The sequence below is a fragment of the Histoplasma capsulatum genome, genomic scaffold, assembly GCF_000149585.1.
Source record: "Histoplasma capsulatum NAm1 scaffold_8 genomic scaffold, whole genome shotgun sequence".
Lineage (NCBI taxonomy): Eukaryota > Fungi > Ascomycota > Eurotiomycetes > Onygenales > Ajellomycetaceae > Histoplasma > Histoplasma mississippiense.
The window spans coordinates 1756711-1767728 of record NW_001813975.1 but is presented as its reverse complement, the minus strand read 5'-3'; the positions used below and the strand labels follow the sequence as shown (position 1 = coordinate 1767728).

Here is an 11018-nt window from a genome sequence, read left to right as displayed (position 1 = left end):
AAAGCTTCCATTGCGCATTCGAATACTCCAGACAACGTCGATACATCAGAGTCGTCCACGGTAGGAGCTGCCTCGGAAGCCGTCTGGCTCTGAGATGTCGAATGAAGAAGCTGAGATTGAGCCTTTGAGTGCGTTTCATTTGCTGTCCTAATAAATTCGTCCCTCTTTTCCTTTGCCCAGTCCCGAGCATTTCGATATGCGCATGCTCCTTGCCGAAACGTTTCCAAGTTCCCAGTCATGCCCCAAGTATTGAGTTGGGTCATAATATATTCAGGGCGATGGCTTGGGCCTTCAGGCTCAGTGAGATGAGTTGTGTACAGCTTCAGTGTACCGCCATGATAAATCGACGTAAGAGTGTAAGCACTGTTGTCGTAAGTTGATCTTGATCCGTCTTGTTGGTATGACTGGAGAGCGTGCATACCCCGAGCTCCTAGTGCGCCATCATAACAAGCCTGCCGTGTAGCCACAGCCAAGGATCCATCGGGGGGCCTTTTGCTTCCAAAAAGAAGTTTGGTACCATTGGAAGGTCATCCTGTGTTGATGGAATGATATGGTCACTAAGTTCGTTGCGGATTTGACGATCAAGTTGTTCAGGACGCGCGCCGTAGAAGTGATCTGGTTTGGCCTGAGCCAGCGTGCCATCAGTTAAAGGAGCAAGGTTTCCAAAGAGGTAATCCCCTCCAACACATTTAGGGTCTCCAACATCGCCATCAAGAATGGGTACAACCGAATTTGTAACTGGTTTCTCCTTAGATGCATATGCGTCTGCTTCTCGGAAGTCTTCAAAGCGATCTTCAGAAAACTTTGAGGGCGAAAGTGAAGCTCTTGGTTGTGCTAGTGTTTCGTTGATCTCCGTCCAATTACTCGGTTTTGATGGTTTGCGACGGTCCGGATACCTATATTCCGGTGGATAGACTCCATGATCGATAAGGTTCTGCTGGAAGTTCCGACTATAGGCTGTGGTGCTTGTGGCTTTCGTGGTGCCTTTGGTATCACCAGTTTGTGATGATGGAGGAGATTCCGCGCGCCGCTTTCCACTACAAGACCTTGATTTGTTTGAGTTCATCGGTTGATCGCGGAAATTTTCGGGTTTGGGATACTGGGTTAAAAATTCTAAGCACGGATGTGTGTGCGTGGATTTGTAGTTACATACATTTCTAATGTCGGACAGGTCAGGTCCTCCCAGTCTGGAAATCCCCTTTTATCTGTTTTAAACAACTGGGGGCACAATCGTGGAGAAAGTCAGGAGCAAACTGAACAGGTCCACGGCCCTTGTTTAGCTCAGCGAGAAATCGTCGAGTGATAGGCCTATGATGTTTCTGGGTTGGTCTCGGGCGACTGTTTCTTCGGTCCAGCTCTTTTAGTGCTTCTTTGGTTAACCAAATCTTTGACAGGTTATCCCAATACGCTGATGCTGACTCGCTGAGCTTCTGTCTTTTCGGGTGATATCGCGAAGTGTTGCAAAGTGACAAAGGATGCTGACGCTTGCGAGATGGGGTGAAGGTCGCTGAACAAGGCATATGGCGATGGATCACAACTTTTTGGTTTCTCTATAGTGCAGTATGCACCGAGGACAGTAGCAGCAGAAGTTCTTATAATCGAGTGCCGCGAGGATCGCAGAATTATTTCACAAGCTTATCCAGAAATGATTGTTGTTGGGCAGTCCTGGATGGGTGCTACTGTAGCACGTGATATCGTGAAGGAGAGAAGCGCTAATGTCTTGGCAAACCAAAATTAGCACTGCCACCTGGGGTTACCACTCTTTCCCAATGATCCCCAGGTAAAGGGCCTCGGTAAAAAGATACCCGGAAGCAGAGGCCGGCCAAGCCCAATAGATTCTCCCCAGCAGCTTGGAATGAAATTTTTCGATACTTTTTCGATCCTTTCTATAATAAAATTAGGCTATAATTTGGCGGTATTCTGTCGTTGCGGTTATACTGCCTCTGTTGGTGGGGGGGTCGGCTCAAACATGTTCGAAGCAACGTAGATGTGGTCACGAGCTTAAACCAGAATGCTTCCCTTAACTGAAATTGGGCTGCGGTACCCACCTACCACCGTCAATGTGGCCCGTCCAAAGGCCTTGCTGCCCGACGACACGACGGTTTGAGGTTCACAGGACGGAAAATCTTAGATTCCGACATTTCGTCATTAGGCCAAATGCTTTCCATTCCCCTCCTTGAGGAATCAGCCATCCAGTGTTCTGGCTTCTCTGAACCGTAGCCATCTCAGCCTCCGACCATATAATTTGGAGACCTTCCAGTGAGCCCTCATTCAAATCTCAGCAAACCTGTTCAGCTCTCCTCAGAAGTTTTCGCTTCTATTAAGCGGTTCTTTTGAGAGGTACGGATTGCCACCCCCTTTTATTTGGAATAAAACTAAGTCACGTTAGCCTCATTTCGCGCCAACATCTATCTACAAATCGAGCTCTATCAACCCGCTGTCTCTTTATGTTATCGAACTACCAAAACCTTCTCAATATATGGTCTCGACCACGTATATTAAACGCGAATTTTCGCTATCAGCTATGTCTAAGGAGGTACGTCAACACAATCTGGCTTTCGCAAATGCGTATTCATAGCTGAAATTAAATATATGGCTTGCGTGTAGGTTGGATGTGAAGCACTTTCTGGGGTCGAGGAATACATAGATGTAAAGCTTTTTGAAGCCGTGGATTTTTCCAGGAATATCACAGGAAGGGGAAAATCCATCATTATCTATGATTCAAAAGCGGATATGAACTCCCCTCCATATTGGCAACACAATAACGTCGCGGAAAACGGGACAAGTGATGTACCCGCTGGTTTTAAAGTTCGCGTAATAGGCGCAACTGTGAAATTCACATAGATGCTAGTTTAAGTCTCTCAATCACTTCCAGACCTTTTTCATGACCCACGAGCAAGGTTATTGTGATGTCCTGGTTTCGGTTTTCAGGGACTAAGACATTCAAGCAATCTGTTGTTTTCCTCGCCGTTCCTCCTACCACCCGCTCCCATATCCACTGGTTACTGTTTTGGACTGCGACGAAGAGGAGGTCGCCGATCTGTGGCATTTCGCTGACTCGTGCTGCAGAACATCTATAATCAATCTCTATATAGACATCATTAGCAACATCCGGAATAGAGTGAAGAGCTTTCACATACGCCTATCTGTTTGTTGGATTGAAAGCTGCTCAGTTCGAGCAGATGGATCTGCTGCATTTATGTCAACCCTCATGAATATCTAGTAGCAGAGAGGTATATACCTACCTTGATGTGTCTCCTGCGGGTTCTGTTCATGATACTCGGGAGAGCCCATCAACGCAGCTTGAGAACCTGTCTCAATTTGTGGATGGGATGCAGAGTCGTCGCTGTTAAAATACTGATTCGCAAGTCGGTGCAAGACAGAATTGTCGAGTCCAGCCACATCTTTCATCACATATGGCAAGTTAAGCCTCACATCCTCCTTCGCAATGGAAATCACAGATAATCCAAGCCCAACAACACAGAGGATAACCATGGAAGCGCCGTTGACCTGCAGGACTTTCTGTAGAAACTCCAGATAAATTCTTCGACGCTTTGCCCCCTTGGCATCTGTGGGTTCCCTACTTCGTAATAGGTCAACAGCCTCCTCAATTCGCTTTGCTTCAGGGATTTTGACACCGTTGCGACGTTGAATTTTTCTCGACGCATCGGCAAGAGAGGAGATAGCACCATCAATCGACAGAGGAGCCATTTGTTAGTCGGTGTGAGTTGGGTAATGCGTCAAGAAAGAGTCGAAAAGAAGCTGAAAATGAGTCAAAAAAGAGGCCGAATGTGGTAGGCGAGAAATGTTGTTATCGCATGGAAATTCCCCGCACCTGGGCTGTCAAGTGACCAGATGCGGCAGCTGCTAGCCTCTCATGCCGATATTTGTCATATTTCAAATAAAAGAAATGAAAACAGTGTCCTTCCGGACCTGCTTACAGCATGATTTGGCAACTAAGCAGCCTTCTTGTCCTTGTTGCTATGCAGAGTGCGCTCGATCCGCCGAGTGAGGCGTCGAATGCGATTCAACGACGCAATGGTGTTAAAGGCAAGGAAACAAATCGAATAAGAGAAGCCGTCGCAAGGCGACGGCTGGGGTGTCCACCGGAAATATTTTTAATACAAATTTAGCCTACATCAGCAAAATTTTCTAATCAGAGTCATCAAAATATTACCGAAAAAGTGTCGAAATATTGACAAAAATTTAAACTATATTTAAAGGATTCTGCTGCGCTTGGCGATCCCGTTCCAGGTTTACGCCCAAACACCGTGGCATTCCCAACTGAGACCAATTATCTGATAGTATCCCGAGCCAAGGTCTCCGTCGCGGTATCGGGAACAATACCGCTTTCGCCAACACGGACACTGCCTTTACAAGTCAACCTTTCCGGCCGACTGTTCGCCAATGGGGTGCGGCACAGCTTCAATCCGTTGTCATAGTTTGCGTCGCCTTACATGGCAACGACAACATCTTTTCTCAATTGATCGTCTAATTACATGCACAGTGAGCCGTGGAGCTCACGATGATGAGCCTGCATGCTTGTGTCCAAAGCAGGGGTCTAGATGGGTGCGGATTCGCTACGCAGAGCAGAGGACGGCAAGCTTTCTCCGACAGCCTCTCGGTTCGACAAGGTCGAGACCATGTATCCTGCGGTACAGTTTCATGCATCTCTAAAATGGGAGAGCGACGGCCATCTCCTCACTTATCCACGTGGTCCAAGCGGAAGGGAATAGATGTCAGGAGTGTCGACAGAATGACATATAAGGAGGCACAGTTTCCCCCGAAATCCTGAGGCAATCAAGAAATACTTACCGAGCAAAACTTCCCAATTCCAATCCCCGCGAGCCATTACACGTTGTCGCTATATCTTTATAGATCACAATGTCCAAACCCACAAAGTCTAACGGCATCAAAGCTCCTCCCTCTTCACCCCTTCACCCCCAAACTCCTCCAGGTAGCCGTAGCCACGCAAACCCTCCGCAGCCCGATACTATGGAACAGCTGCGAGAACTTTTCATGGATGTTCTTCGTCAAGCCAAGCAGTCATCAGATTCTTCAGAGCCAATTGAAGATACCAAACCGGAGACAAACAAGAACAAAGAAGGCAACGAGGGGAAAGCTCGAGCATCAAAGCTCGAATATAAGGAGGTCCACGAAGTGTACGTCCCATCATTCAGTGTCTTCATTCCTTTTATGCTCACTGGCAGCTAGGTGGGACAAGGACAACTCCAAGTATAAGATTGTGGACTCTGTGAGAGAGGACAAGGCAATCGATGATCTTGACCAGTATATATTTGTTGTCCGGAACCAGCTTGGTAAGAAATATATTCACAACTCTCACACTTGGTTACTAACGGCATATCAGACAGGATGACTAAGGAAACTAAGACCTTTGTTGATATCAAGTCCGAGGCGTTGCTTGACGTGCTGCGAGAAATTGTGAGAGATGTTAGGGCTATCAGCTTGCGCGAGGATAAGCCTTCGGTATTGTTTCACCCTCCTACTCAATTTCGTTGAAGTAGTCATTAACCCAGTATCAGATTGAGCGGAACTTCCTATACAACTTCCTTCCCGACCTCGAGAAGTACATTATCAAGAAAAGATGGGATCATGCGGACCCACGTTCGAAGCATGTGGACCTGCTCATCGGGTATATCAAGGAAACTTATGCCTCCACAACCCAGAGCCTTTCGCCACTTCTGAAAAAGGGAGAAATCACGTACGACCTGCTCTGGACCATTTTCAAGCCAGGGATCTTCGTATATAGTACCTGTCTGGGGACTGGCAAGCCGCGATGTGTTATATTCGATGCCGGAGAAGAGAAAACGAAAATGAACGGGATCAAATACTTCAGTTTAGATTGTCGCTATCTGGACTTTGACGGTGAGGTATTCGGTGAAGCCGGTACCCAGCTGGAGGTTACCGGGTTCCACGGACCCAGACCCATTCACACCCTCGAGGCCTTCCCTCTTGATCACCACCCCAATAAATCAGGTGTCATGACGTCTATCATCGACTTCGGCCGGAAATTTTGCAGCTTGAAGGGCCAGCACATTCGCCACTGCCGCGGCCGTGCTTTCTTCAAAGTGCGGGGAGAAATAGTCCAGATCTGTATCAACAGTCGTGTCATGGTCGACTCAGCCTTCTTTCGTCAGATGAATCCGAACTACACCAGACCGCGGATCAATCAGCGGAATGGCTCTTATGTGGATAATGACGGTATCACCCACGTTAATGTTTCGGCGTTTTTTGACAATCAGGACCAGCGGATGCGAGACCAGGTGAAAAGCAATGGGATGAATCCATCCGAAATGAAGGACGTTGACTTCCTTATTTGCTGTCCAACGGTTTTAGGGTTCTGTTTCAACGAGAACATCTGGAGTAAGTGAAACTGGCTTTCAACTGGTGTTCTCGCTAACTTTTAATTCCAGTGGAGTTTGCTGTCGCCGATCTCGATCAAGTCGAATGGTCATCCGCACCCTTCGAAAACCTCAAGATTCCGAGTCAGCAAAGGGACACGCTCTTAGCTCTAGCAAGGACTCGATTAGGCCTGGTGCCTAGCGTCCCCTTTGATGACTTTGTTACTGGCAAAGGGCGTGGCCTCAACGTGCTCCTCTAGTAAGTGCCTGCATCCTGGCTTAGTGAATGAAGCACCCTGACTTTAATGTCAGTGGACGTCCAGGTCTCGGAAAGACTTTCACCGCCGAGGCATTGGCAGAGCACTTGCAGCGCCCTCTTTACAAAGTATGTCCCTAATCCGCCTGGGCGAGAGTCAAAGATTAATGTTACATTTTAGGTACCTGCAGGTGAATTAATCGGGGATAGATGCCTGGAGGATCATGTTTCCAACATATTTAAGACCGCTAGCCATTTCAACGCTATACTTCTTGTGGACGAAGCCGATGTCTTTTTGCATGGGCGCTCTGTCGGCGGAGTCCACGATCATTCCGTGACGGTCTTCCTCCGCAAACTTGAATATTTTGAGGGGGTTTTGTTTCTCACTACAAACCGTGTCGACGAATTTGACGATGCTATCCTCAGCAGGATCCATTATAAGCTGAAGTATGAGGCTTTGGGCCGGGAATTCCGGAGAGATGTCTGGAGGAGTTTCCTTTCAAAGTCGTGCACGCATCAGGGAAGCCCGCAGCTGTCCAGTGATGAGCTGTATAAACTGGAGGGTTTGGACCTCAGTGCCCGAGAGGTATGTGGCGGAACGCCCACCATCCATATCTCATCTCTAACCGTATATTCATCTTCAGATCAGAAACCTGGCTATGATCGCCCATGCACTCGCCACTGTCGGTAAAGATCGTGTGTCTTACACCCATCTAGAGCAGGCCGCGGAATCGAACGAGGAATTCGCGCGCGCATTCAATCGCACGGAGCGTCTCGAGACCATGTACAATTAGGATACCATGACCTCAGAAGTACGTAATCAGCCCCCCAGTCTTATTTGATATGAACGGGAAAGTCGCGAGGTCATCTAGTGTCTGGTTTAATATAATCCTCCTTCTACTTAGCTACCACGTTTGTCCCATGTTCGTGGAGGCCGTTTGTGGGCGAGGAATTGATCTATTAGTTTGCTCTGTTTTATCTCTCGGTAATTATGTCTGATGACAGTTTTATGGTTTTATAATGGAATGTTTGACGTGAATGGTTAATCTGGGAGACCATCTGGCGTTTTGCTTGACGAGATGTTAATCCGGAGTCTACCTTCTCGGCAGGCGGACTGGGACAGATTTCTACACATCCTCCCCGGCTCTCAAGTTTGTGGGGGTCGTTCGTCAGGTATTCTACCTGTGAGAACTAATGCGCTTTGTTCTTTCTTTCTTCTTCGTGTTTCTCTATCCGTAATTGTATCTGATGACAACGCTGCTTGTCATAACGCTGAATCTCGATGAGATCCGTCTCGTTTGGTTTTCTGTCGTGATTCAATAATTGATGGAAGTTAGACAAATTTTGTAAACATCACTAGCCAAACATCAACTGGAAGCGTGGAGGGCGTACTGTAAACGGTGCGGTTTCTCACGATCGCTCCAAATCTGTCTCCAGGGGTCTGAGGCATATAAAGCCAGCCCTCTTCCCACTTTGCTTCCTATCGCTCCATCTTCCCTTTTCTCCTCACAAAGGCCACCCAGCTTTGCAAACTACCTGGACAACTCGAACTCGTAAGATCAAGGAATCAGAGACCGGCCCAGCGGTCAGCAGAGGCGGCAGTGGTTCAAGTTCTGCCACAGGTGCAACAGAAACTCTCATCATCCTATTAATAACGGATTGTAACTGACATCTGGACGCAGAAAACAACGATAGTATTGACCAAGGAACAACCATGGCTGAGAGGGCCCAGCAGCAGAGCTCTGTTGAGTCTCAGGAAAACAGCTCCCTGAGCTCTACTGGCTCAACGAGGCCGACATCTCCGGTGCAAGCAACACGCATTTGGGAATTGGCAGCCCATAGTTCTGTATGCTGTGAAAAAAGCGCTGCCGGGAAAGCCATCCATATCATTCTTTCCAGAAATCCACTGAATCTCCAGCCCTCGAGACCTGTAGCGGATTGGACTCGATCAATCCATACAGCTCTTGCAGAGAGCCAACCGATAATGCCTTTTCAGCAAATGTATAAACCTCTAAGTCAGGAAGAGGTGGGCTACATCCGGAAGAGGCTGGAAGAATATACGAGGCGGCATATCCATAAATTAGATGGCTTTGACTGTGCAGTTATCCTCGCGGACGCCAAGACCCTATTTTCGTATATTGCGCTCCTGGAGTCGACGATCAAAACCCATCAGGTACAGTTGCAATCCAAACTTAAATTGAAGTTCGTTAACCGACACAGTGATATTAGACCGAGCCACAATCCAAGAAGAGAACCATGCAACCCACTGGGGCTGCAGGCCAAGAATGTGGAAAGAGGCGGCGACGACATTAGGAACGCGCATGTGGATCGCCAGAGATTGCTAAGGAGATATGTATATAGTTGAACAGCCAATACAAGTTTCATGCAGTTCAAGATAAACAGGTGGAACTCTTCTCACAACATCGCAAATATCACCAGTTCTTTTTGAAGATCAACTGCATTGTATTTATTCTGCCGTAGCGTCAAAGACTGGGATGCGCTTCTCTGTAACGGTTGTTATGGATATCTGTGCTCCAGAGAGAAGATTGTATCCTATCACCGCGTAAAGGTGCCTGCCAAAGTTGGGGATGGCGACTGAAGTTGTCAGCACGTGTTCATTCTTATTGTAAAAAAAGGCCAATGCATGAACTTTACATTTGTTTTCTCTCCCTCGGGAAATCCAATCCAGTCGTCCGCCAGAATCCTAATCCCTAAACCGTTTCCTATCTCATCGGCTAACAAATCCTGTCTCAAGTTCACTCAGGCTGGCCATGTCTTGAACTGTTTTTGCACATCTCTCGGTGCCATGGTTCAACCAGTCTATTATGGAAGTTAATTTGCAAATTTCACGTCTAGTTTTGTATCATTGCTACTGTAGAATGTTGGAAATCTCCCGCACCCTGCATACCTTGCTCGAATCCCTTAGCATTCCACTTCATATTTAATTTGACCACGCTATTCACCCACAAAAGCGTGGTGCAATCACTCAGGAAAAAAGTTTTCTCTGACGTATAGCCTTGTTGCCTTGACATAGCGTATCAGTCCATTCCAAATGTTTCTCTATTTTCCTTATATTAATCGATTGCATTGAAAAGTGAGGGTTCAACTGTCAAAAATGTCAGGAATCATCTCTCCCTACGAGCAGGGGGGAAATTTTTGGCCCACCATCCCCAATATGGACTAATCCAATCACGTGAAAATTCGTATTCTCCTTTGAAATTGAAACTATTCTAGCGGCATCGTCTCGCCAGCATCACCCTGTCCACCATTTGCACCTCTCCTTAGCAATCTCCACATACGCGTTCAGCGTCATAACCAGCATTCTCGTCATCAGATGCGATTACCGAGATCAAGTATGAAAAAAAAAGAAAGCATTAGTCCGGGGAGATGCATAAATAAGGCCTACGGTGGGCCTCTACCGCGCGAGACGTGAGCAACGATAGCGACAAGTCATCGACCGTATGTGTCCCACATTTCCGGTGTGATTGTTGTAGTAGTATAAGCGTACTCAGCTTCAATCCAGGCTTGCCAATCCCAATCAATCCAGTCATTGAATTGCATAGCCATAGTTTTATTCCACCGTAGAAGAGGTGAAATGTACTGACCAAGGAACAGGTTTGATCCGATAGCGACTGGATCATTTCTTCTCCCACCGAAAAGAGCGCCAGCAAAGTCAAGGAACAGAAGATTTTGTTTTGAATCATAACCGGGCTTCTCTACCATGATGACATTTCTAGGGCTTAGATCCGTGAGTAAAATATTTTGCTCATACACTCGACTTTCGAAGTTGACAACGGATTTCATGATCTCTTGGCGAGAACGGCGAGAAAACTTTTGTGGATTGGCTTGTTGCATTGATATCCCTGGTATATACTCCAGCAGAATAAGTCGAACAGTCCGGATTTTAGACCCCTCAACAGGAATATCCAATGAATACGATCCGTAGAACCTGGGTACTCGTTTCCCCTGTGACTCAGACAGAACATCATATGCATGGGTTTCGTGGGTATAGTGTTTGTCCACACAAAGAAAAGGATTAAGAAATCCTTCTTCGTCATCGAAATAAAGAGGGTCGTATATTTTGGCAACCAATGCTCTATCTGACCGGAAGCATGGAGGATGAGGTCTAACTTCAAGAACCTCGACGGTGAAAACTTGCGCATTGCAACCGTCCCCGACCCTCAATAAATTAAGAATCTTTAAGTCGACGGTGCATGATCCCATGCTTCCTGGTAAAGGAGGATGCCGCAAGCACCGCTCAAGTGGGTGAAATTGTCTTCTCTCCGCCCTGTCAGTTTGAAAATTGCGGCAACAGTCTTTGGTTACTCGTGTATGCGGTGGAGGAATGTGTGATTCGGTGGTGAAAACCCAGCCCTCGACATAAGGGACTGGGGGTTTTG

At 47.1% G+C, this 11018-nt stretch overlaps 3 protein-coding genes across 3 annotated transcripts; 1 reads left to right on the top strand and 2 right to left on the bottom strand.

Moving 5' to 3' along the window:
* Positions 1-430: 430 nt before the first annotated feature.
* On the bottom strand, positions 431-1520 carry HCAG_07453 (predicted protein; the record flags this gene model as incomplete). Its single annotated transcript, XM_001537981.1, has 3 exons — positions 431-1037; positions 1154-1205; positions 1484-1520. The coding sequence occupies 3 exons, from the start codon at positions 1518-1520 to the stop codon at positions 431-433; spliced, it is 696 nt and encodes a 231-aa protein (XP_001538031.1).
* A 1316-nt stretch (positions 1521-2836) lies between these two features.
* HCAG_07452 (predicted protein) lies at positions 2837-3711 on the bottom strand (the record flags this gene model as incomplete). Its single annotated transcript, XM_001537980.1, has 3 exons — positions 2837-3087; positions 3141-3191; positions 3246-3711. The coding sequence occupies 3 exons, from the start codon at positions 3709-3711 to the stop codon at positions 2837-2839; spliced, it is 768 nt and encodes a 255-aa protein (XP_001538030.1).
* A 1173-nt stretch (positions 3712-4884) lies between these two features.
* Positions 4885-8931, top strand: HCAG_07451 (predicted protein; the record flags this gene model as incomplete). The annotated part of the gene is made up of 12 exons (XM_001537979.1): positions 4885-5162; positions 5215-5318; positions 5369-5487; positions 5544-6384; positions 6435-6621; positions 6675-6747; positions 6800-7204; positions 7263-7402; positions 7728-7782; positions 8056-8171; positions 8314-8791; positions 8848-8931. The coding sequence occupies 12 exons, from the start codon at positions 4885-4887 to the stop codon at positions 8929-8931; spliced, it is 2880 nt and encodes a 959-aa protein (XP_001538029.1).
* Positions 8932-11018: the final 2087 nt, after the last annotated feature.